Source organism: Rhynchophorus ferrugineus, unplaced genomic scaffold (genome assembly GCF_030347505.1).
Source record: "Rhynchophorus ferrugineus isolate W39M unplaced genomic scaffold, kcgeb_rfMv2 rfM3, whole genome shotgun sequence".
Classification (NCBI taxonomy): domain Eukaryota; kingdom Metazoa; phylum Arthropoda; class Insecta; order Coleoptera; family Curculionidae; genus Rhynchophorus; species Rhynchophorus ferrugineus.
The window spans coordinates 65,740,092-65,767,576 of NW_027472582.1; the positions used below are offsets into that span (position 1 = coordinate 65,740,092).

Sequence of the window (27,485 nt, forward strand, 5' to 3'; positions counted from 1 at the left end):
ATGGCTGCATGTGCTTCGATGGCTACTGGGATTCTTGCAATCGGAGACAAAAGCGAAAAAGCCACAAGCATATTACAACAGACAAGTAACAATAATTGGAGCCAAACATAGAAAATGAAAATTAACGAAATTTCTAATCTGCATATGAATTTCACATATAATCAGACCGGAGAAACATAAGTAATAATAAATAATTAAAAAACAAGACTTTGCTGGAAGGAACATGTAAAATAGAGAAGGAGAGAACTGGAGTTCAAATTTTGGAAAATATATTGATTAACTGGAAGAAAATCACAATTATCTATACATAATAAATTGCTATTATAAAGCAATTACTGAAACCTATACGAGGGTCACTATTTATATTTCGGGAATAGGAAAAAAAATAGTTAAGCTGCGAATATATTTTTATTGTTTTTCAAAGTACTCGCCACGATGATCGATACTCTTTGCATGCGATGCTTAAACCAATTTCCAAATAATTTATTCCATTCCGAATGAGGTATCTTTAAAACTTGATTTTTGAACGATTCAATAGCTACTTCGGGCGATGAAAATCGTTGAACACGCAGTTTATTCTTCACGGATGGGAACAAAAAGAAGTCACCAGGTGCCAAACCAGGGGTACAAATAGTCTCTTGTTTGAGAGCTCGCATTGTCATGATGAAGAATAATCTGGCGTCTCTTGTTTGTTTTCCTTATTTTATCGAAGACCTCTGGCAAACAAATGGTTGTGTATCAATCAGAATTTACGATTCTACGATGCTCTAGAGGCTTTTGAAATATGACCGGTTTTCCCGAAGAAACAGGCCACCATTTTCTTTGAAGTGCTTCATGCGCGAACAACTCTGTTATTGCTGCTTACTTTTTGGCTTATATGAATATATCCATGATTCGTCACCTGCCACGATTTTTTAAACGTCTTTCGAAACAGCGCGAGTGAATTTCTTAAGCATTTCTTTGCATAAATCGACACGAGCCTTTTTTTGAGCGATTCTCAAAGTGCGTGTGATCCAACGCGAACATAACTTTCGCACAGCTAAGTATTCATATAAAATGGTATGTATGCTGGTGCTAAAAGTCATCGCCAAAAGTCAAATTATGTTGATTGATGCACTCTTGTGATAATCCACGTCGAAAATCGTAAAAAACATAGCACGAAAATGTTCACGAGTCAGTTCCCTTTTTTGCCAAGACGAAATTTTCCACTAAATATAAAATAAACAAATAGAGTCCGTGCGACAAAATATTCCGAGTACGTATATCGTCAAAAATGTCAAACTTTACGATGGAACCGTCAGATGGACTCACATGACAACAGTGTTACCAATTATCGAAATATAAACAGTGACCCTTGTATCGATACCCAGATCTTTACCCAGATCTTCAGGAGATATGAGGAGATACTCAAATGAAAAATAGCAATGTTAACACATAAATATCATTAGAGACTAAAATATGGTCGATGGGTCTTCCTAGATATATACCTAGATTTAAGTTAATATAAAGACAAATTGTTGGTTATAATTAGTAACAAAGTAATTGGAACTTTTTTAAAATATTATTTATTGAATCACGCGTTATATACAATCTTATTGTGTAATTACCACGTCTGGTATTAATGTTCAAGTCTAAAACCGAAATAAGACCATTGATAGTGGAAATGGTTCTAACCAAATAAATCTTCGACCAAATAGTGCTATTAAATTAGTTCGAGCTAGATTATAAATTATGTTGAATGGGATAACTGTAGTTGTATATCATTGTAAAGACCAGTCGGGTTAAACAATGTATTTATATTCTGTGCTTGTATCGTCTCTCGCTAGCCGAACTTTAAGAAACATATATAATCAAAAATGATGTAACAATTATAATGTGTTTCAATTTCATATGCAAATACGGTAACTGAATGTACAGTAATGTTGTACCCATAAATAAAAGAAATGGTATTTTCCTCTGTTGGTCATACGGAATTACATAAATTTGAATTGTTTTATTGTTGTAATGCAGCGATAGGAGTCAGAGGAAAGAGTGAGGAATATATAATGAATTATTTATTATTTTCATCCAAATTCTGGGGAGTTATATTATTTAAATACTATTTTTATTTATTTGAATTAAAAATAACTATTAGCACATTATCCAATGAGTATTTTGTTCAATGCATATACTGTATACCAGTAACGTCAGAATTTTCTTAAGTTGGGTATTGAATTTAACAAAAGAAAAGTCTACCAGTTGGAAATATAAAATTGATAATGTTATATTGTAATATTCGACATGAACATAACCATCAAGTAGTAACAAGTTTTTAATCAGCTTCTGTTCATTGCTTTCGAGTTGACTTTAAAAGCACATCAAACAAATATTTCTTCGTCTTTATCTTCTTCATTTTGAGTCCAAGCTACACAGCATTTGCGACATATTACCATTTATAATGTGTAAAATAATTGCTCTGTATTCAGTGAGGCTCTGAAGAAGGCTCTCTTTTTGGCTTTAGAAGTGCATTTTTCCATGTATTCAAGAATGTGGACTGAACTGTCTTTTCTTGTATCCCCACTGCCCTTTATTTTCTCTTTGTTCTGTTTTATGAGGTTTTTAACTTTATCACAAATATTTTTCTCTTTTTCTTATATACACGTGACACGTACGGTCCTGTTTTTTGTCATTCTTTCTTTTTTTTCTTACACTATCTTCCATTTATTCTTATATACCTTTGATTATACTCTGCAGCATTCATTTAAAATTAGGAACAAATTTCTAAGTTAATATCGATAGCATTTGCGACATATTACCATTTATAATGTGTAACATAATTGCTCTGTGTTTAGTGAGACTCTGAAGAAGCCTCTCTTTTTGGTTTTACAAGTGTTTTTTTCCATGTATTCAAGAATGTGCACTGAACTGCCTTTTCTTGTACCCTACTGCCTTTTATTTTCTCTTTGTTCTATTTTGTGAGGTTTTTTATTTTAGCACAAATATTTTTCTCTTTTTCTTATATACACGTCTACGTACAGTCCTGCTTTTTTGTCCTTCTTACTCTTTTTTCTTACACTATCTTCCATTTATTCTTCTACACCTTTGACTTTACTCTGCAGCATTTATTTAAAATTAGGAACAAATTTCTCAGTTAATATCGATAATAATTAAGATTAAAGCTATTTCAAAATAAGAAGTTCCATTTTAGATCATAATAGAATCCGAAGTTACGATCAGCAGTATTTAAATCTTCTTATGTCTCAATTGAGAGTCAGAGTTCAAAAGCGTCTGGAAACCACAATATGATTATTTAACTATTAAACGATGCTCAAATAGACTAGACACATATTTATTTTTAATGTCAAATATTGAATACAATTATAACAAAAATTTATAAAAATAAAAATGTAATTAAGTAAAATAATCAACATGACAACGTTGTCACAAATTCATGAAAATCTGAGTGGTAATGATTAAATGGTAAACCCTAATGCCCCCTGTCGAATTTACAGTACATATCTCTTTTAGAGAATGGATTGAATAAAATTGGTGATAATGATTATTAAAATATATCGTGTCAATTTACCCGAATTTGATTTAAGTTTACACTTAATATTTTATGCAACTAAAAGAAAGCACATATACATGTCCATATGGAAGTTTATACCATATACATTATGATAGATATCCACTGAAGACTAATACGTAATTTTTTAAAGGAATTTTGGTCTAAGTTTTCTTGCAAAAATAACTATAACATCTATAAATAAAATCACTGTTCATTTGTTTATTTCAGATTTTCTGGTATTCTATTCCGAAACATTACTACTGAAGGTCTTATATTTTAATTTGGCTCGACAATGGCCAGAGTTCGTGAAGGAATGGCACAAAGTAGAAATAACTATGAGGCATAATTTTGTGCCAGTGAATCTACGAAGAAAAGTTAAAAGGACAACCAGTTTTATACTATTTATTGCTTTTGGTAAGTATAGGAAAATAATTACGATTTTACAGTATTGATAGCAATATCATCATTCTTTCACAGTGTTATATTATTGGTATATATATATATATATATATATATATATATATATATATATATATATATATATATAATTTAATTTATTTATATGGTGTTTATGATAATCATAAAGGATTTATAATGTTTGGCTTTATTAATGCTTAGTAACATACAATAGTATTTTAAAACGTAAAAGTGCTACAATAACTACATATTTATTACGTCAGTGAATAGAAGAGTGATGGTCTACTTGTTTGTTCAAACTTATAATTAAAGTGGCTTCTGTTGTAGCGAATTATCGAACGAAGATAAAAATTAGTACAATAAATGATTATTTATTACCCCAGATTGTCAATTATTAGTGTTACTTTGAGATTTTGAGCTTCAAAGTTTAGAAAATAACTGTTTTAAAGGGTTAGTGATTTTTTTTGCTATATTAGCCGTCCATTATTGTTTAATTTTCATGTTGAAATAATTGACGATATCAGTGATGTTTCCGTTACTCTTTGCACGAAACAATCACAAAAATTTTAGAATCTTAAGAACTCTGTAGGTTAGGGGTAATTAATTTATACATATTATCTAGATTTATTATTCTTGAGAGTAGGTTGGTTGCAAAAATATAGTTGTGAAAAAATATCTATATTATGATATATTAAAATACAAAATATCATTGTTTTATTAAACAGATAAAACTTCAAGAAAGGACGAAAAGGGACAACAAGAGAAGGGAAGACAAGAGAAGGAATACGAATGTACGAATTATTCAAAAGTAAACAAAGATAAAATAAAAAACTAGCGAGAGCACAGAAAATACTGCTCTAGGGTCATATAAATTCTTGAATGCTTTGTAAAGAGCTCTGGTAAAATTAAACAAGATCCTGTTCAGAGTGTCACTAAAGAGATGGCAAATCTATTGCACATTATGAATGGTATTATGCCTCAAATGCTATGTAACAATGTGTCAATCAAAATGAGGAGATGAAGACGAATAATATATATATATATATATATATATATATATATATATATATATATATATATATATATATATATTTTATAGGTTTATTATTCTCCAGAGCAAATATGTTTCCATAAATCGAAATATGTCGGAAAAATATAAATATTTTATAGGTTTACAAAATATTTTAAAAACAATGTGGGTTACGAAAATATTGTTCTGAAAAAATATCGATATAATGATATATCGAAATAAAACTATGAATATGGCTTTAACAATTCTACTGTAACGCTACTCTAGAAGAAGGGCAGTTCAAAACAGGAGGTGGGAACTACTACAAAAAGAGATTGTCTTCTACGTGGTAGTTCTAAAATAAATTTTAGATTAATTTCCATGGAATGTTTTGAACTGCTCTATGTTTGTGACCCACATTCTCCTGACATGTGCGTTTAAGTTATTAAATTATTATGTTTCCTGATAACGATATTACAAAACAAAATCGGGTAGGAAAGCATATAGTTATGTGGAAGCAATAAAAACAGTTTCGTAAAAGGCAAAGGATAAAGGTTCCAAGATATCTCAAACAATGGAAAGCAACATGATAAGTGTACCGTGGTTCAAATGATAAATAAATTTTTTTACACCAGAAATATGGTTCTTTAGCTCACCTCGTAATTATATAATACTAAAATTCACCTATTTTTAATATACTCGTAAATTCACCACTAAATTGGTATAACTAGTAGAAAATAATTGGATTGCAATATTGGAAGATATTTTCCAATATATTCGTAATCTGGCGGCATAGTTGTAATTCTAAAGAGAATGTACTATTATAACACTTATATTTTGTAATAGTAAATATCAAAACGAACTAATTGGAATCTTTACTATAATGCAGAAAAATAAAAGTAGGTTTTGCTGGTAAACTGACAAGATAATTTTCCGAAATGTTATGGCATTACTCTAATAGTGATACGTATTTATTGCTGTTAAATGTTTGAATTATGAAACTGCTTACTAGATGAACAATATTTATGTGATTTCCAGCGGAACACTTGGCATTGAATGTCAACAAAATAAACAAACTGTTTAAAATCCATAAAAGTGTATTAGAAAGTGTCCGTCAGTATATAATACGAAATACATGGCTTTTATATTCAGTTAAATCTGAATATCAATTATTTGAAGGACTTGTATGGCAGGTATCTATTAATATACTTTATTATATTTTGATACAATAAGCTAGTGCTGCCACTAATCTCCCTGTTCTGAATAGAAACGAATGTGCTGAAACTGGACAACTAGAGGTTATGGAAAAATAAATATGAATACCTGACATATACACAATATTTATTTATTTATAAGGTGTTCAAGTATACCATTTGTTTTAAACAACAGCTGCAGTTCTTCACGGAATGTTGTTACCTTCTTGTACCGACGCATCTGCAAATTGCTTTAATGATGTTGGAGGTGGAAATGCTCCCCACTATTTGCTTTATTTGCTTTTATTGCTATTTGCTCATTGAGCAATAGATACGCATCAATTTACCTACACAGAAGCAGTGTTACCAATACGCAACAAGATATAGTCTATCCAAAGCTGTTTTTTACATATGGCCGTATCAACTCTGAGTTTTAGTTCAGTTAGGCTTTGACATACAACAAAATTATAATCTAAATAAAATAATTAAACATAAATACTGTTATCAAATATAATTTATTTTAATATTATAATATAAACGCTATAATAGTTGGTAGGTTAGGGTTGTATTTGATTATATTCATATTGAACTCTTTTTCATACCACTTAGGAGTTAGAGATATGCAAGTTTGTAGTTGTATCCCCTGGATGCCTAATACACCTAATTAACAATTGTATATCCGTAATATATTTTACTTTCTAGAAAGTATATTTACCTTATATGATTAGTTCTTGTGCCCTTCATTACAGTGTTTTCTTGTAAAGACATTTTGATATCATTGTATTTCTCCTTCGTTTGTTCTGTTAATACCTATGTACATCTTTGTTGATAAAACTAGATTTAATCATTGCATTCTCCTTAATGCATTTGCCCATATTTGCAGAACAATTACTATTCTTTCTCTTCTGACACATTTTAACCAAATACTCGAACAATTGCACACATATCTTTACACATAAATCTTTTACACTCTACAGTAACATTTCTTACAGTTATCATATATTAATTATATACTTCCCTTTACTTGATTCCACTCTCCTCACGCTGTCTTAGAAATTTGCAGTATTGAATCAAATCATATTCAGAAAGTTTCATTTAACTGAATAAGTAAACTGTTAATTTTCAGTCTATCTAACATTTGTTCACAATTCCATCATTTGTCAATTTCTTCTTCAATGTGTCTGTTCAGGTTCAATCAAACTGAAGATGTTTTAACCATTCCTGTTTCCAACATGGAGTACAATATATCTGCAATGAATTATTAATAAATGTTATGACTAATAAATCAACTTGTTGTCATAGCACTATTTTTATTATTATTAGTGAGTGACCATTGGGTATATTGGTCTCATTCTGAAATATTCATGTCTCACCTAATTACATAAATTGAAAGAATAAGTCCTCCTTCATTTTATCATATGCTTTTAAAATTTGCATTTTTTTAAAAGCAATATACGGAAGTTCCATTAGACCTCTTCGATACTTTTCAGACTAACAGTTTCATTTGAAATAATTGTAAATTATGTTTGTATTGAAAAACTACTCACTGTTTTTATACATTTCATATATTTAATCTCTGAGTCTCTAACGAATTTTACTAACAAAAGGTGGCCTCCATTATTGGGTTCCTGTTTAAAGTAACTGAATAGAGACGCGATCTGTTCTGTCTGGCTTCGGAATTTTAATAAGAGTAATAATAAGCAGCGATTTGAAATTTATCAAAACAAGCAAAGCACTAAAACAATGTTTGCCGATTAATAACCTCTTGTCATTATTGTTTTGAAAAATTTTGCATATGTTTGAAAACTGGACAACTTTGACAGGCTAGTTCCGTTACACGTTCGAATTATCAGACAGCATTGTGTCTCTTTTTAACCTGAACAAAATGAGAAGGAAATATTGTGTGATTCTAAGACGAATTTACAAATTGCGGCAGGCAATATATTAAACATCTTGATGACGTATGTACAAACTTTGGATGGATTATATATTATTTTGCATAGTGTTCAGATTATTGTGTCTATCTCCTGTAAAGTATCGTTTCTGTTAATTTTGTTTTATGTTTTTTAAAAGTTTTTTTCCTATAAAGCTGCTTGATTTTATTTCTTAAATTACCTTCATATTTTATTATAACGGGTGTGCCAAAATGTAGGCAAGTTTTAAACTTACAATATTCAAAAGTCGTTTAATGGTTTTGCTGGCATATGCGCGCTCTTTTAACAATAGTTTTCATGGCTATTTTATGTTTGAATTTGTTTGCTACTATATTTAAACTTCTCACGAACGCTTGTGGGCTTACTGAAACAGACCTATGGAATGCAGCATCCTCTTGTTGCAATAATATGTCATCCACATTAATATAATCAAATTTAGGTAGAAATAACACCATTATGTCGCCATATATATCATTAGTACTATAAAATTCAAAATTTGTATTAAAAGGCATACCTTGTGGGGTATTTGTTTTGTTCGACATGCGTAGCTATTCGAACCAAGGGGGTTAGATAGTGGAACTAGCTTCTTAACATGTTACCTTATTTGATCTACAGTTAGAAGTTGTACTTATAAATTATAACCTATATCGTTATTATACTATGCTAATTTCAATTAATTGATCAATACGTACCACCAGTATTCTATTGTGGGTAATATTATGTTAAGGCTTGTCTTATCTTTTTAGCAGAACATAATATTCTGACCTACAATAAGCTGAAGAAATCAATGAAGATTTATCACGATATTACAGATTCTTTAGAAGATTATTTCAAAAATACTTGCTATTGGGATATATTTTCAGTAACAGATTATTCGCTGTGGAAGGGGATGATAGGACAGGTAAAAGATATTTGTTTATCGTGATGAAGATATTATGTACCATTATTAAATTGATATGTCATATTTAACTATAACTGGTAGATCAAATAATTTTGTACTATATTTCGATATACTCAATATTATAATATTAGTTGGTACTTTATTGTTTAATTTTGTTTATTTTAGGTACTTAATTGGCAAAGAACTTTTATATGGTCCTATACTGATGTCTTTATAACAATAATCTCTATTTGTTTTCGTTATAAATTGATTCAGGTTAAAGCTAGAGTTAAGCATTTGATACAAATTAAGGTAAGGAATATTTACTATACACCAGAGCATGGACTGAGCTAGGGCCGATGAGTCCTCCTAGTTATATACCTAGATTTAAGTTATCGTGAAGACAAATTGTAGGTTAGTCGAAAATGACTAGTAACAATGTAATAATTATATAAGAAAAATAGTTGTAGAATACATATATCTAGTAATATTGATTCATTCAAGACATACGATAGCACGTTTGAAAGGTGACAGTCTGCAAAATATTCTAGAAAGATAAAGTAATTGGTTTACACAATTATAAGTTATTGCGCTGTGAAAATTTAAAGTCCAAAATGTTATGTACATCATATTTAGTTTTTTTTTACCTCCCAAAAAGGTAAATTGCACATAATTACGGTATATCTTAGAGTACTTAAAATTAATTTGCAATTTTAGTAAGGTCTAAATAATTTGCTCTAAAAATACTTTATATATTAGTTAATTAAAGAGTTTATACTATATTATATTTAATATAAGAACAATTTTTTAATTGCAATATATTTGTTCTTCTGTTTTAGGAATCAAACCCCTACATTTGGAGAAACGCCAGAGAACAATATGTGAGCTTGGCCAATTTATTTTTGCTAATTAACAAGAAATTATCAGGCGTAATCTTATTGTCCTTTTGCGCTAATATTTATTTCATTCTACTGCAAATCTACTATATACTAACTGGACAGATGGTGGGATGGGAACTTGTCTATTTACTGATATCATTTGGTTTAATAATCATTCGGCTAAGTTACGTTTGTTTTCATGGCGGATCGTTTATCATCGAAGTTGAGAAAATTATAAAATTGCTTCAGTCAGCTGACAGCTCTATATTCAACATGGAAGTAAGTAGATTAATCAGTGTGTCGTGTAGTATAATAAAATATTAATAGATCTAGTTTTATATCTAGCATTGAAACTACTGGATCTGTGAATTAATTTTGATGTACTTTCATAATTATAATCATGTTAAAGCTGTATCATGACGCTTTCATTGAATTGTAAACAAGAAATTTGTTTTTCTTAGTGTTGAAGATGTTAAGAGGTAGCAAGAAACGTTTATCTTTAAAAATATTTTCTTATTTAGTTAAAAGTTTAAATATGCTCGACTGTAAGTTATAGAATACTTTTAAAAATTTATAATTTGGTGATTTTTACATAGTGTTTTCGCTGTTTTAGAATAGGAGTTGTGATATCATTACTGCAAAACTCGGTTTTGCTGGCAGATAGGAGTTTTTTGATCGCAAATTTTCATAATTATTTTATATAAATGTGTCTTAATTTCGTTCTGTACTATTAAATCTCCTCAAGGGTTCTTGTGCTTCAATATCGTTTCATTATTATTTACTGCCTTGAAAAGTTATATTTTTGAAGAAGTAAAGCCCAATTATGCTTCCAGCGTAACACACAAAATCATTCGTTTTTTTGTCATGTGTACTTATTCGAAAGAAGGGGATTAGCAGGAAGGACTAGCTTTTTGATATTTTAACTTATTTGATCCACAATTAGAAGTTGAATTACAGAAATGCTGTAGTTATCAAAATATAATTGATATCGTCATTATACCATGTTAATTATAATTATATACAGTCAGTATTCTATCTTATCTTTTTAGCAGAGCATAATCTTCCAATAAATTGACGAAATCAATGAAGATTTATGACGATATTAGAGATTTTTTAGAATATTATTTCAAAAATACTTGTTAATAGTATATATTTTCATTAACTATTTTTCATTGGCTTCTACATTTCATTGATTATTTGCTGTGGAAGGGGATGATAGGACCGGTAAAGAATATGTATTCATCGGTAAGAACATATTATGTGACATTATTAAGTTGATATACAATAATTAACTATAACTGGTAGATCAACTAATTTTATATTATTTCGATATATTCAATACTAGTTGTGATATCAATACTGGTAAATTTCACATGAAAAACCAAAGATAGGGAATGGAAGACATAAAGAAATCAAAATAATTACGGGAGTATTGAATACGATAGATGCATTTGAGCTGAATAGTTTCAACTAAATTTCAAATATGACGCTTGATCGCATGTTGAAAAAGCACATGTTCAAATTTACAAAAAAAATCAGACTTAATTTACTGTTTTAACAGATAATTTTTTTTAAATTCTGCTCAGTAAATCTTTTGACGTTTATTATATTATGAGCCTTCTTCTACTATCTTTTGCTCATGGTTTCATCTTCATTTACGAACTAGCTGCAAGCTGAAATATCTATCTTAAGTTTCGTTAAACTCGGTTACGTTATAGTTATATAAGACAATAACTTCAGAATTTGTTTACAGAAAAGCAAGTTTCTTTCTTAACAATTCAAAATCACAGTATACCACACAGTTACTTCAAAATTTGTCGAGACATTCAAGTCTATTTTTTGATAACTTAAAATTACATATAACTAGTCATAAACTGCATTCAAAAAATATTAAAACTTTTGAAATACAACCTAAACCTTTTATTTATTTTCCTAAATTTGTTTGACCTTGAATACAATACTGACGTTTTTTTCTAGGCTTTGTTGAAGCCGATTTCTGGATTGGCCTTTAAAGCCTTCTTTGAATCGGTTTTAATACCCTGAATCGGTTTCAAACGATATCATCGAGGCGGTTTATTGTCTTAGTCTAATTCCGATAGAGCTAAATCGGGCGAATTTGGTGGTTGCAGAATGAAAAGCACATTATTGTGCAAAACAAACTATGAGTTATGATCATATTTCTTGTCTGAACTAATGAAACACAAAGCACGTACGCCTTACTATGTTCAGAGTATAACTTCTTTGTAATTGAAGTTCGATTGCTAGCTTTTTCATTTTACCATCGATTCTCTTTTTAATTTTATATATTACTTACAAATAATCTCTCATCCTCTATTAATTCTTCTTGTTCTCCTAAATATGCCATTTGAACAATAATGAATATATCTTATATTGCTTTTCAGTTAGTGTGTCATTGGTTATGGTTAATATCACTACAACCATGACCTTTCATATTATAAAATAAACTATAGAAAACGGGTAAAACTTATTACGTAAACCTAAGAACAGAATAAATAGCGTCTAAGAAGTATCAATTAGAATCGTGCAAGGGTTGGTAGGGCTATTATCATTATAAATTTCAATCTATTGAGTCACGATATTATGTGAGCTACGTTATATAACATAATATTCCCTACACAATAGCAGATTTATTTTTGTCTTTTAGCGTTTTCAATAATACTGTAATAGGGATTGAAACAAAAGTTATTTTTATTTTTACTAAATAATCAATTAATGAATATAAATGATAATATGAGACAGAGTAATTCATTGATTATTACGTAACGTCTAAAACAATTCTTAAACTATCTAAATATAAAGTCGATGGTTTTGACGTTCCTTCACCTTACATTAATTTTTTTTTGAGTTATTCAGTGTATACAGACTAATAATGAAAGGCTAACAATTCACATTAATTACTTTTTTTGTTTGATCAAACACATTGAGATTTATTGTGATATTACTTGCGGCTTTATACCACAATTTTCCGTTTTGATGATGGTGATTGGTGATGCTAATAATGAAGAATGGTCTGGAGGATAAAAAAGTCTTAGTGGACACAAATAGGCTAAAAATGTCATTTCTAACTGCTTCAACATCACGGTTTCATTGCACAGAAAAGTGGATCTCCTATAACAATACCAAGAGTACAATCCCACCGAAAGGGAACATTCACGTCCATAAAGTCTAGCTTTGCACATGGTGGAGTCAGCAAGGTGTTCAACAACAAATTTAACAATGTATTATTGCATCTTTAAGGTGAAAAAATGTTCAGAGTGTATAAACAAGCACATAATAAATTTCTTGTATCCATTTTGTGAACAGATACGCCTGAGATGATTTAAGACACAAATTTAACTTTAAACAATTACGATTTAAACATAAAATATACCGTTTTACAGTTTAAAGAGCTTTAAAAATTATTATTTGGTACTTAATTAAAATATTATATGTTTTAAAATTAGTTCAACAATTAGTTTTGTTAAAACTTGTTTTAATTTTAAATAACATTTTTTATATTCGTGCCTCTATTGAATCGTTATTATCTTGTTTTAGAAAGAGTTTTAATTGGATTACGAGCTTCCTTATTATGTCTAAGGTAACTGTTTAATTGCTTCATAAAAAAACGAAAAAAAGTATACTCATAATGTTCCTCCTATTTCTTTTAAATTAGCACTTTTCATGTTATGCAAGATAAATACTAAATTTATACAAATATGCTTCAATCTTTTAAAAAATGATATAAATCGGGACAATAAGATATTTAATGAAAAAGTCGTAAATAACCAGTGATGTGTAAGAATTCTAAAATTATTGGCATTTTGAAATATTCATCTTATCTATTCTTAATTTTATTAAGTCAATGACAATGATTGATTGTAATTACATTTTAGGTATTCCTTATATTTTACATATTGAAGATATCACATGTTACGTTGATAGTTAGTGTAAAATAATTAAGGTACAGATAATAAATTAGATAAATAAAAGCATGTTAAACAAGCCTGCTGATTTAAACGGAGTAATCAATCAGTTGACTTAACAAAATAGAGCTTCCGTTCAATTAAACAGTCAATACACGTCATAGATAACGTCGAATATATTGTCTATTATCGTGTGTAAAATTTGTTTTCAACTGGTAGAAAACTTTTCCTCACTTTATCCTGGTTCAAAGAGTTAGAATGATGTCTAATGCGTTAAAACTTGTAACAGAATCAATCTATAAAGTGATGATAATAATTAGAGTTAATAAACCGGAAAATGTTGTAAATCAAATGTTAAGTTTGATGAAGCAACAATACAGCTACATTACATATTAGATATCATAGATTTTGAGGACGTACATTGGCTGTTTTTTTAGACGGGCTATACATGTATCTTATATCGAAAAGATTATTTACCGGATACTTTACTGTATTGATATGTTAATCTTATTGCGAACTCTATTTTGAATTATTGTTGTACCCCATATATTTATTAAAAATAACAGATTAAGAAAAATATAAAATACTAATGACTTACGGTAGTAATATGAATTCTAAATACTTTTTTTGCGATATGAATTAATTAAAATTATAGCATAATATGTCTTCTTGATTATTCTTTTTCACAACCTTTATTAATTGTAATGACTAATTATTTACAGATTAAAATTTTAATTTTAACACGACAGAACGTTTATTGATTATCATGTAGTGTGCTTGACTGTATTTTAATTGTGAAAATATATAATATAAAAGTAACATTGTTACACAACTTAACCTAACTGTTACATTTGATATTTATCTTAATAACCTAACAGTTTTCCTGTTAGTTTTGTGGAGTCATTGAGTCTGTTATTGGGTAGTGAATTTTCCTGTGTTTAAAATCATATTATTTCGCTGATGATTATTCATACAGATGTTGAAGCTTCTAGTATTCTTCATGACTTCAATCTGATGTTTACATTTCAGGGCAATATGGCTTGATAATTATGTGGAAAAGACCAATATCACAGCAACTGACAGACAAAGTAGTATCTAGTGCTGATGTGACAAATCGAATTATTCAAGCTACAGGTGCTTTTGCTTCTATAAGAAGGTGCCTAAAAGTGAAGAAGTGAAGAAGACTAATATCCGACTCTTTCGAATACTTATCTTAGCAATATATCTATATGCCTCTGATATTTGGTCACTGTTCCAATCTGATAACTCATAGCTTGAGATCTTTCTAATGCAATAGTTAAGGCAAATTTTACATATCTCTCTCTGAGTCAGATTTGAAGAAATCTTCTGGTAAACTCTGGTTCTGGTTTCAATAATTTAAAAGTGCTAATGCTAATTATGAATAACAGCCTGGAGTGTCAAAAAGTTTGAAAATAATAACTTAACAGAACTTATAGGACAAAAACCTGATTCATTTGTTCATTTTCAACAACGTTTTTAATTATAATAATTAATTATTTATAGAATGCCACTTACACAACTCAGTGTTTTTAAATTACACAGAATACATCATCCTTAAAGAGCCATTGCCAATCAAAATTAATAAATAATCAATGAGAGTAGAGTCATTAATAAATCCTGCAGTTTTTATTAGAAGTAGCCGCATTAATTGTTGATTAATTAAAAACGAATTTGCATCTATTTAAATTGTGTATTTTTAACGGGCAAACTAACCACAACAGATCGATTTAGCGTCGACCACACTGGCCGCATCACGTCTGTCATGTAATTAAGCTCTGTCAATTACATAATAATTTTGTTACCTCCGTCGCATATCGGATCATGTCTGATTCATATTAATGGGATCCGTTCGCAGGATGTCTGACACAATCTCGTGATTTCACGCCATCGTTCATGGAAATAGAAAAGCGTATTAATCGTCTAAGGATAATGCCTAACACGCGTCCAGGAAGCACATAATCGCGCATATTATCAGGCGATAAAATCTAGAGATCCAGTCGCCGAAATATTTATCTAATGTTGCTCACTTGAATATTTAAAGAACGTTTTTGGGTAACAACACGTTCTCATGGGCGTCGCAAGAATCAAAGTGGGGCTGGAATAAACATTAACTTGGATGGGGCTTGTTGAATGTGTGGGCGTAGCTAATGAATAGACGACGTGATGATTTTATTAAGGACTACGTCTGAATAGACGGTAACGGTAAACTAAAAATAGCTGAGGTGTTTTATGACAAAGCCAGACAGTGTTTTGTGCAAATACTAATGTCCATCGATTTTATTGGGTAACGGAATTAATTCGTAGCGTTTCTCAAAAGTGGTATAAAATGTTGCGCAGAGAAAAAATACAACCCGATAAAATATATTTTCACAGAATTCATAGATTTGGGCAAGGCATTATTGTGGGTACAGACCTGAGCGTTCGGGGCGAATCTCGTGAGAAAATTGAAAATGCGCATGGGCAGAACTGAATTCGGCGAACATTTGTGATGAATAGGTTTCAAAATTGGGTCAAAGTCGTAGTACGCATGCACTTTGCTTAGTTCCAGTGTTCGCCTCAACGACTTTCAGCGCTTGGCGCTTGGTTTGGCAACAGAACAGAGTTCCAGGAGCCGGGGATCTGACCAACAAATTCGAGCGAACGGGGATGAATAATATTGAAGAAAAACAAAATAACAGCTACGATTAAGTATACACACATATTACATGTTTTTTTATATACAGAGATAACAGGCCAATTGAAAAGTTTCCGGCCTGACACATAGATGACGCTACTAGAAATCCATATGTCTTTTAGTTAACCCGAACCCGCAAAAGACGCGGGTATACATTTGACAGCTGTCGAATCATTAGTTTGTGGATTATAGCATTTTGAGTGAAGCAACTTTTATTATTGTGAATAATATGGATAAAAAGGAATTTCGCGTGTTGACAAAATATTGCTTTTTGAAGGGAAAAAATATAGTTGAAGCAAAACTTGGCTTGATACTGAATTTCCAGACACTGCCCTAGGAAAATCAACTAAGGATTCAATTCAATTCAAATCAAGTAACAATCAAGGATTGGTAAGTTTATACGTGGTGAAATGAGCACCGAAGACGGTGAACTCAGTGGGCACTCAAAAGAGGTTGTTATCGACGAAAACATTAAAAAATCCACAAACTGATCTTGAATGACCGTAAATTGAAATTGAATGAAATAGCAGACACTCTAAATATATCAACTGAACGTGTAAATCATATCATTCACGAATATTTGGGTTGGAGAAAGCTCTGTACAACAACGACGAGTTGATGATTTGGAGCAGTGTTTGAAGATGATCAAGCCGAATTAACCCGAGTTTTTGCGTCTATATGTGACAATAGCTGAAACATGGCTCGTTCCAATGAAGTCCAATCGACAGGCATCCAAGTGGACTGCACACGATGAACCCGCTCCTAAGCGTGGGAAAACCCAACAGTCGGCTGGCAAGATTATGGCGTCTGTATTTTGGGATGAGCATGGAATAATTTTCATTGAGTACCTTGAAAAAGGAAGGACCATCAACAGCGACTATTACATAGCGTTATTGGACCGTTTGAAGGCCGAAATCGCCGAGAAAAATGTCGCATTTGAAGAAAAAGAACTTTCTTTTGCTGCTTCATCAAGACAATACACCGTGTCAAAAGTCAGTGAAAACGATGGCAAAAATTATGAATTGCTCATCCACCGTATTCTCCAGATGTGACTCCCAGCAACTATTTCCTGTTCTTAGATCTCAAAAGAATGCTAGCTGGAAATAAGTTTTCGTCGAATGAAGAGGTGATCGCCGATACTGAGGCCTATTTTAAAACAAAGGACAAATCGTACTACAAAAATGGTATCGAAAAGTTGGAGGGTCCCTATAATCAGAATTATGTTGAATAAAAAAAACTAATTTTGCCAAAAAAATGTGTTTTACTATGGTAGGCCGGAGAATTTTCAATCGACATGTTAAGTAATTAATATGTTTCCGTGATTTCATATAACAAAGCGGGGATGCAAAAACCACCGGTCATAATCTCGGATGATCTTCGATTTCTCCGTGACAGGTCACTAAACGAGAGATTAATTGGTAAACCGATAAACTTTCATCTTCTTCTAGACGGGGGGACCTGAATTATCTTCACGATAACCCGATACTACGACGAAGCGAACCCGTAAGGCCGGGATCCCTTCCTTTATTTTAAGGGAACACTATAAAAGCCGGCATAAATTTCTCACCCGTATTCGAATTTAGTGGCGGCAAGTATCGGGGAATGTTTTACCATCAAGTTTTATCTATTGAATTCCTGTCGTACGACGGATTTTTCTTTTGAGCTGCTGGTTACGGGGTGATTCATCAATCATACGATAATGAATGCATGGGAAAATCTAGGTTGCACTAGTAAACAAGGTTGTAAAACCGTCCGTTTGCAGGATTTAGTACAACATTAATTTAAGGTACACAGGTACGATTCGTTTATTTTGACGGAAATGTTTGTTCGTGCATAATTTTATTTTGATTTACGTTACAGCATTTTTATATTTTAGGAACTTTTAGATTTTTAACAATAATGGAAAACACTGGTTGAGGAATCCTTTTTAATTATTACTCTTAGTGGTTCAACAATCTGCACAGTCAGCAATAATCGTTTCTTATGATTATGATATAAATATTACGTAATTAAGTAATGCTCAATGTTACTAGTTAAACTAGTTAGTTCTAAATATTTCCTATTCTAAATGTTGTTTTAAAATCTATATATATCCTATAACCAGATCGAAAGATATTAAATATTTTTAAAATTATTTAACACAAACATTTTGAATAAAAATTACACCAAATTAATATTTAACGGTAAAATCGCTAACCTCTTTAACGAATTGTACTGACAAGAGGGAACCTCCATTAACTTGTTCCTGTTGAAAGTAACATATTAGAGACACAATCTCTTATGTCTGGCTTCGGAATTTTCAATCAGAGTAATAACAAGCAGCGATTTGAAATTTTTCAAAACAAGAAAAGCATCGCATAGCTCTTATCACTATTATTTTGAAGAATTTTGCATACGTTTGGCAACCGGGCAACCGTGGCAAGCATTGTTGACAAGTTTGACTTCAGACTGTGCCCCTTTTTAACTAGAATAAAATGTGAAGGAAAATATCTGATTTTAAAACGAATTTACAAATTGTGGCAGGCAATACATTAAACATCTTGATGACGTATGTTCAAAACTTCTTTGGGTATGCTGTAGAGGGATATCGCCTTGTATCACTTCATTAGAGACATAGTACAGAATATCGACAATGGTGCGCGCAACGCTGTTTAGCTAGCGATAGCTCAGATTTGGATTCCATGATGGCATGATAGATGGCAATACATTGTTAACTAATGATAACTTGGATTTTCGTCCGATAAGCCAATACGTCTGGTATAGTTTAAGTCTAAGTTTTCGTTTAGCAAGTATTTGCTTTTTCCAGGTTAGGCGTCCACATGTATACCAAGATATTAATCTCAGCTTGGGGAAGTTGAGAATTATTGATATTCATTTTTTGTCTTACTACGCAATGTGTTCAGCCACATGTATTTTATTAGGGTGTATTTGGAGGTTCCTTGATGATATTATTAGATCTTCATGAGATGCTATAATGGTTTGGTTGTCTGCATATGCTGCCGCATTAGTGATTTTGTGGTCGGTATATTGGCTGTATATGGAATATAAAGGAACGGACACACTATAATGTCTTGCGGAACTTCGGATGCTATATAATCCATGCTTTCGATTCCAAAAACAGACTCGCCATAATATTGTTTAATTTAAAAATTAAGCGTATTAAATATTTTTATAAAATAACTTCTTTAATTAATGAAAATACAAAGTTACTTTTATATCAAGTCCCCATAATTAACACAATATTAATAAATTCAAAATACTATAGGATAATATGACTAAACTAAAATTATGAAAAAGTCATATAATTAGGATTATTTTATAACAGTAATTAGTTTAGAATACCAGGTATAATAATATAAGTATATATGAATAATAATTGAAATACAAGTCACAGTAAAGAAATGTATATTAAAGGAATTTTAATCTATTAAAAGGCAAGTACCTTTTAAACAGCAATTAGTTTACTAAGCAAAATATTTCATTGCCATTGCCACTGGTACCTGAAGATGCGCGATCGAGCATTTCACCCTTCAAACACTATCAATAGAGGAATAAATTGACCAGTCGCTGATATACATGTAGTGATGGTTATTAATTCTTCCCTCTTAGCAGATAATAACTTGTGATTTTCCGTTTTGCCTTTCAGGGTCAGAATCTTTTTTATGTTGAATGAACTCATGAAACTCATGAAAAGTGTTAATGTTTTCTCTAGTAACCCTTTGTATATGAGATCAGGACAATGGTTCTGGTTTACAGAATGACAATTAGAATAACGAGCTATAATTAACTTCGTTCATTTTTGTTGAGTTTTTCTTATATAGTTATCGTAAATTTTAAAATTGGCTCCTTTTAGTTATTTATATTATGAAGTTATCTTACCTGTATCAAGTTATATTATGATTTTTTAGAAGAAACTCTTAAAGGTTTTTAGCCTTGCAACTGCAACTTTTTTCAAAATTATGATTCTTTATGAGTTTGCTTACTCACTTTATTGTTCAACCATTTTGAAGTAGTTCTTAAGTTCACTAATGTTTACTATTAATTTGGTGGACAAGGCACGAATATTAACTCTTATTATTTTTGGACTAATTTATAACACCGATATTCCTTTATTTTTTGAGATATTTCAAAAGGGTAATGAAACTAGTTATTTACATTTCTTAGCTTATGTAATAGCAAAAAACTTTTATTATATGGATTTTTAACTTTTCTTGTTGAGTATAGAAAAAGTTATTATTATTGGAAATCATTAATGAGGCTGCAAATAAAAACAACTGGATTTAGCAAAACAGATATTAGATATACAACTAAGAAATATACTGTCAACTAATGTAATTATTATGATAATAATTTGTACTAAATGCTCAAGACATCTTCATTTTTTTATATATTCGTTTAATATAGAATAATACTGGGATGCTATCTTTAGAAAATATTTCAGTTTTTATCAACATCTGAGTAAGAATTTTAATTTTACGATTTAAGATCGTATTTGATTTAATTTTGTTTGCTTCGTCTCACGTTCTTTACAGGAGGGTTGTTTTAATGCATGAATCCTGTAATTATTAGTAAGAGAAAATAAACTGAGATAATACTTCGTTCAACTTTCACCCTTTAGTATTTTAGGGAGGTTTAAGAGGGAGAAAGGTGATAATTTAGGGTTATCTGTAGAAATTCTTGCATTAACTATTGATTATGTTTTACTGAACGTTGAAATCTGAACGGCAATTTGTTAAGAATTTGTTAAGCAATTTTATAAAATATTTTCGTGAAGTATATACCAAACTAAAAAATATAAATACTTACATTAACTTCTAAACTACACAGCTACATAATAGCTAACTAATAGCTAATCCGTTCTTTTTCTGCTAAACAATCGTTTCTTTTAACTAAAATTAATGAAAATATTATTGTGATTGGTATTTGTACACATTATAATTTGAAGTAATTTAAACATCAAAATGAAAATTGATGTTTTTTTGACTGTTAATTCATGTTAGTTTGTCCAAGTATCGAAGTTCTTTTGGTATGTAGTATCCGTAGCAATGTAGCAGGATAAAAAATATTAATTTACCTCAAACGAAATAGAGCGAACCAACTCTGATGTTGGCGTTCACATAAGCACTATTTATTTATAAAGAGCACATATATTTTTGATTAGATTGCTCTATATTTTCCCTTTTCGAAAGCAATATAGCTTTGTAACTTTAGTATGTTACCTTTCAAACGCGCTATAGCATGGCATCAGTGAATAAATATTCCTAGATACATGCCATCTACTGCGAAAACAATTCAATCATTTTCCTAATATGTGCCTTATCCAAATTGTTCGTTCATATCACTTTTTCTAATAATACGTACAATTTATATTTATCTGATAATATTATAGAGCTTTACTTTTTTCTATTTCCATTCAAATATAAATAAAATTAATAAAAATAAAAATAAACCTTTAAACATTACAATAGTATACGTTTCAAATAATCATAATGATAGTGGCTGTGTTTTTTTTTTAGTTAGAGATCTAAATGGTATTTTCGTGTTTAAACATCCCCAAACGGTTGTATTTTGACCCTGAAAGGCCCAACAAAGGAAATTTTTATTCATTTATATGCTAATGTTCCCTAAGAATTTCCCTATCGTGCCCTGATAAATATTTAGATTTTTTTAAGGGTAAATATTTTACACATGCTTACCTTTTGGATTCGACTTTACAGAAATAAGAAAATTAAATTATTTTGTTGCTTTGAAATTACATTTCGATTTTAATTAGGTTCAAATATTGCATTTAAATATAATTATAATTTACTCAAACTTATGAAAGGAAAATAAAGGATTTTCTCATTTATAAGTAACTGTTTTTCAGATGGTTTCTATGATGTAGATTCATGTCTTTTTCAGAGTTCTTCTGCTGCATCTTCCATCCAAAAGCTCGATTTCCCGACAGAAGTTTGAAAGCAAACCAGTCTGCGTCTTTGAATTTCTTTCTCAACTGTATATTTCTAATACGATCTCGAAAAAAAACATGTAAAATTTGCCTTAAGCAACGCATATTAAAGACCTAAGCCTTACAGATGTCAGACTGTAACAGTGTCCAATTTACAGAGCTATATAGAAGGATCGGAAGATGCGCGATGGTTCTTTTCTTGTGCTACTTCTTCCATGTATTTGAACTCCTGCATTTGGTCTAAATGGTTTTCGTTGAGCAGGTAAAAAACAGGCATTTCGTCAATTGTTAACACTTTGGTCTTTTTTCATTAATTCTCAAATGATATTCTACAGTGCGAATTATATTAAAAATAATGCTAGAAATTGCTCACAACATCTGTATCAGCAAATCCAGCGCTAACATCAGTGAATATCAGATCGGTCAAGGAGTTTGTGGCATAAGGATGATAAATGTGTTCACTACTATTTTGAAATGTGTAGAGGAAACATCTCGAATTGTAAATGATTTTAACAGATTATTTCTCAATTGCACACTGCTGAAAGAACCATCGTAAGATGTCTAGTAATCGTATAAGTTTAGTAATATTTAAGGCAATATGTTTAAAAAGCTGCCCAGAATGTTGGCCAGTGTTTGTAATTGAAACTAGAGTGATAATTTATAATAACTAAAATCGCACGCTTTCCTCATCTACGAGGGGGAATCAAATGTAAATGGTAATTTTGTAAAATAAATTTATTGATCAATGGTATAGACAAACTAAGCATTGAATATTTTTAAATATAGTCACCTCTGTGCTCTACACACTTTTTGCACCAATTTGGAAGCTTGAATATTCCCTCTTTATAAAAAGTTTGAGCTCCTATTCTTCTTCATTGCTTTAAAATCTTTTGCCTTCAAGTGATTCTTTTAAGGGCGTAAACGAAAAATAATCACAAAGTGACAGGTGACAGGTAAGTACTAAAAGAAGAGTTTTCGGGGATTTCCAACTTGATCTGTTTTTGATTGTCGGTCAACAACCTTGGGATCCAGTGACTACTAATATTTTTGAAGCCAAGTTGATTGATTACTGATGATGGATTATATTCTTCCATAACTGATATCCAATTTTTTTTTTGAATTTCTTTTTTGACCCACGTGTACACTCGATTCTGAAGCAGTGTAGCATCCCCAAAATTATGCCTTCAAACGAGTCCGATGGTTGAACGCCTTCATTGGTTAAAAACTTTATGATGATGTTTCGTGTAGCCGACGAAGGTACCTCGCGCTCAGTCGTGGCGGTACTGCGGACGGGACTGAGTACAGCTTCAAACACCCTCTCTTTGCCAGCCTTTCGAGGTCTTACTTGGATGTTCCAATAAGCAGCTTCCCGATCATTGATATGACACTTATACTTCGTTAGTTATTACAATATTTATTATCTATATCTAATAAAATCTAATAATATCTAATATATCTAAATATGTAATAATATCTAATAAAAGTGTAATTTTTTACACTTTTTACCAAACACTATACTAAAAGTTTTAAATACTTGCCATATTTTATTGATTTGACGTCGAGGGTTCTTTATATAACATTAAAAAACCAATGTACGAAAATACGAAATAAATCATATAATCAGAGATCAGCAGTATATGATGTCATCTATAGCCTGTTCAAAGTTATTTTGTACATACATTTAGTTTTAGTTCAGTGTGTCTTTGACATAAAACAAAATTTGAATCTAAATAGAATAATTTAACAAAAATGCTATCAAATATACTTTATTTTATCATTATAGTACATTTAAAAACTACAGTTAATTATACAGTATATATATATATATATATATATATATATATATATATATATATATACTTTTCCTATATTCTTTACCCTTTTTCTTTTTCTCATATCAATTTTCATAATTTAATGATTTGTTATAATGTTTCAGATAGACCGATTTATTACTCACGCAGCAAGACATCAGATGGTGCTAACAGGAATGAATTTCTTTTATATAACTCAGAGCCTGATGCTGAAAGTAAGTATATACATATCGTATAAAGCCTCAGTTAGATAGCTTCGTATAAATCGTTAAAAAAATGCGAAATCGAATGCAGGCTTTTTGCCAAATCGAAAATGTTTCACATTAGAATAACATAAATAGTCCATAGGAATGAAATATGGAAATAATATGAGCGTGCAGTAACAGTCAATCATATGCGGATTTTCAAAGTGGGTAAACAATCATTATGCATATATGAATAAGTCATTTTTGATATTGGAGTTTTAAGAAAAGCCATAAACTGGGAGAAAGAAGAATAACAGCTTCCGGTCTATAAATTCCATTAATTTAAATTATTACGTCAATTTTTCATGGTTTATATTGAATAATAATTCTATAATAGAAAAGTTCAAAAAGCGTTTCAAGAAACAATTTCAAGAATCATTAGTTTATATTTGAACTACGTTGTAAAAATTCATCATTTCTTTATACTCATGAAATATTGAAAATTAGTTCGCTACATTTTCATTTTCGTAAACTAATATGATTATTGAGTTTCAAAATGATGACTGTTTAGTTTTGAATGATGATGGTGAATAATTTGGAATGACGGCATTAAGGTTCAGTGTTACTTCGATCATAGAGAGAAAAGCCTACACATAAACCATACAACAGTTTGAAATACCAACCAGAAATATCAGCACAACAGTTTGGGTTTATTAACAAGCATTCAACAATTGACCCGGTCCACAGAATAACAGATATTATTGAAAAAGCCTACGAAAGTAAGAAAGTATGCTCAGCTATATTCTTAGATTTAGCACAAGCCTTCGATAAGGTTTGGCATTAGGCAAGGTCTTGTTCATAAATTACATAAAATGTTACCAAAACACACACTGAACTACTAAGATGGTACATTACAGCCAGAGTGTTTAGAGTTAAACAAAAAGACGCTTACTCTACAATGAAAGCAGCTAAAGCAGGTTTACCACATAGAGGTGTACTGGGGCCAAAGCTTTATGTACTCTACACTTGTGTTATACCACAAATGGAGAATATTATGACATTTCCTGATAATACTGCGATTATAGCTGTCGGAGACAATAGTGAAGAATCCAAACGAAAATTACAACAGGCAAGTGACAATATATGTAGTTAGACACATGCTTGGAAAATAAAAATTAACGAAACTGTGCATGTGAAGTTTACCTACAATCAGACCATACAAGCACTAATAACATTAAATAATACTATCATTCCATATAGCAATTACGCTAAATATCTCGGAATGGATCTTGATGCAAAACTTCGCTGGAAGGAACATACAAAGAAGAAAAGAAAAGAACTGGAATTGAAATATAGAAAAATGTATTTGCTAATTGGAGGAAAATAGCAATTATCACTACATAATAAATTGTTAATATATATAATCAAATAATGAAACCTATATGGACATATGGAGTTCAATTATGAGTATGTTTGGCAAGGAGTAACATAAACAAAATACAAATTTTTCAGAACAAAGTCCTGAGAGTTATTGTGGGCGCGCCCAAATACTACAGGACTGATTAGCTACATCGAGAACTTCATATACCTATAGTTAGTCAAGAAATTAAGAATTGCAAGGTGGCAGGACGAAAAACAAACTTTGAGGAAATACTCCATTCTCATGGGAATATTAAAGTATTTCTACTTTTGAATACCACCAGACCAGGACACAGACTCAAAAGAATCAAACCATTTGATCTTGTGTAGTGTTGTGTAGTGAGGTGTATTTAATAAAAAATACGGCAATGACATGTATAAACATTATTTCATCACAGACTGAGATATGGCCGATGGGTCCTCCTAGTTATATGGAGTTATATACCTAGATTTAAGTTATCATAAAGACAAATCGTGTATTAGTTGGAAACGACTAGTAACAAAGTAATAATTAAATAATAAAAAAAGTGTTACTCACAAAACATCCAATGCATCTGAGGAAAATATCTATTGAATTAATAGAATCGCAGACAATTGACGATATAGTGCAAGACTGAACAAAAATAATTACCTATTACTAATCATGGCACTTATTTAATTGAAATTGTCTTTTATATAAATAATCGGATGATTCATTTGAGATTCGATCGGGTATTCATTAAGAAGATATTATATCTTCACTGATTTTCAACATAGCGTAACATGAGATAACATTGTTAAGTTTGTAATCTATGGTTTGAATATTAAAATATTATCAATTATACTTCTGTTACAGATGGGAACTGCTATCATGGCTTATGAGTTAGTTATTATTCAGATAACGATGTCTTCGAGCCATAAAATGTAATAAGCCATAAAAAAGGACTGAGTGCAATACTTAATTTAATGATGGCCGTTTATCGACGGCGATATTGTGAATTCCGTATGCAACTCAGATGCAATTTTATTTTATAGTTAAAATAAAGATTATCGTATTTGAATATCGCTTCTGTTTTGTGAAAATTTGTAATATGGTTTTAAAATTTATACCTGAATATTGTTATATTTTATGATGATAAATTATTAAGTTGTTTATATTTCGTACTGTGTATGAATAAATATTACATCAAACATGTTGCATATGAACTGGACTAATGTTGAATATTTTTTCTAATAATTTTAATTATTTAAAATACTTTCACCCAAGCTAACTCAATTTATTTGATACCATAAATGTATCAAGACAATCATGATATTTACAAAATAACATTCAATTAAAAAAGGTGTATCATATATGTTACATATTAGATTTAATTCTTGCATTTCTTTCTCTAATGCAAGAATCAAACTAATAACAAAGGAGGTTTTGTTATTAAGAAAGATTTATACAAATTTAAAATAAATATATGTTGGACATCCACGAAAATAAAAACGTATTAGACGGTTATTTAAATAGATATTCTGATTTTATTATTTTCTTGAAAAAGCCATTTTTCATATCTTCCTGATAATACGGCGGTAAAGTGTCGAAAGAAATGTATTGGCTTGGCAGCAATCCCATTGTTGATCTAGTTCAGTTCAAGTATTTTAGCATTTTGAAATGATAAA

General features: G+C 30.4%; 1 protein-coding gene across 1 annotated transcript; it reads left to right on the top strand.

Annotated features, from left to right (window-relative positions):
* On the top strand, nucleotides 1-26,778 carry LOC143193703 (gustatory receptor for sugar taste 64f-like). Its single transcript, XM_076400018.1, has 8 exons — nucleotides 1-85; nucleotides 3,776-3,961; nucleotides 4,690-4,755; nucleotides 8,847-9,001; nucleotides 9,167-9,292; nucleotides 9,820-10,137; nucleotides 24,360-24,449; nucleotides 26,674-26,778. Exons 1-8 carry the CDS (start codon nucleotides 1-3, stop codon nucleotides 26,743-26,745), a joined length of 1,098 nt encoding a protein of 365 aa, XP_076256133.1. The 3' UTR covers nucleotides 26,746-26,778.
* The last annotated feature ends 707 nt before the right edge of the window (nucleotides 26,779-27,485 follow it).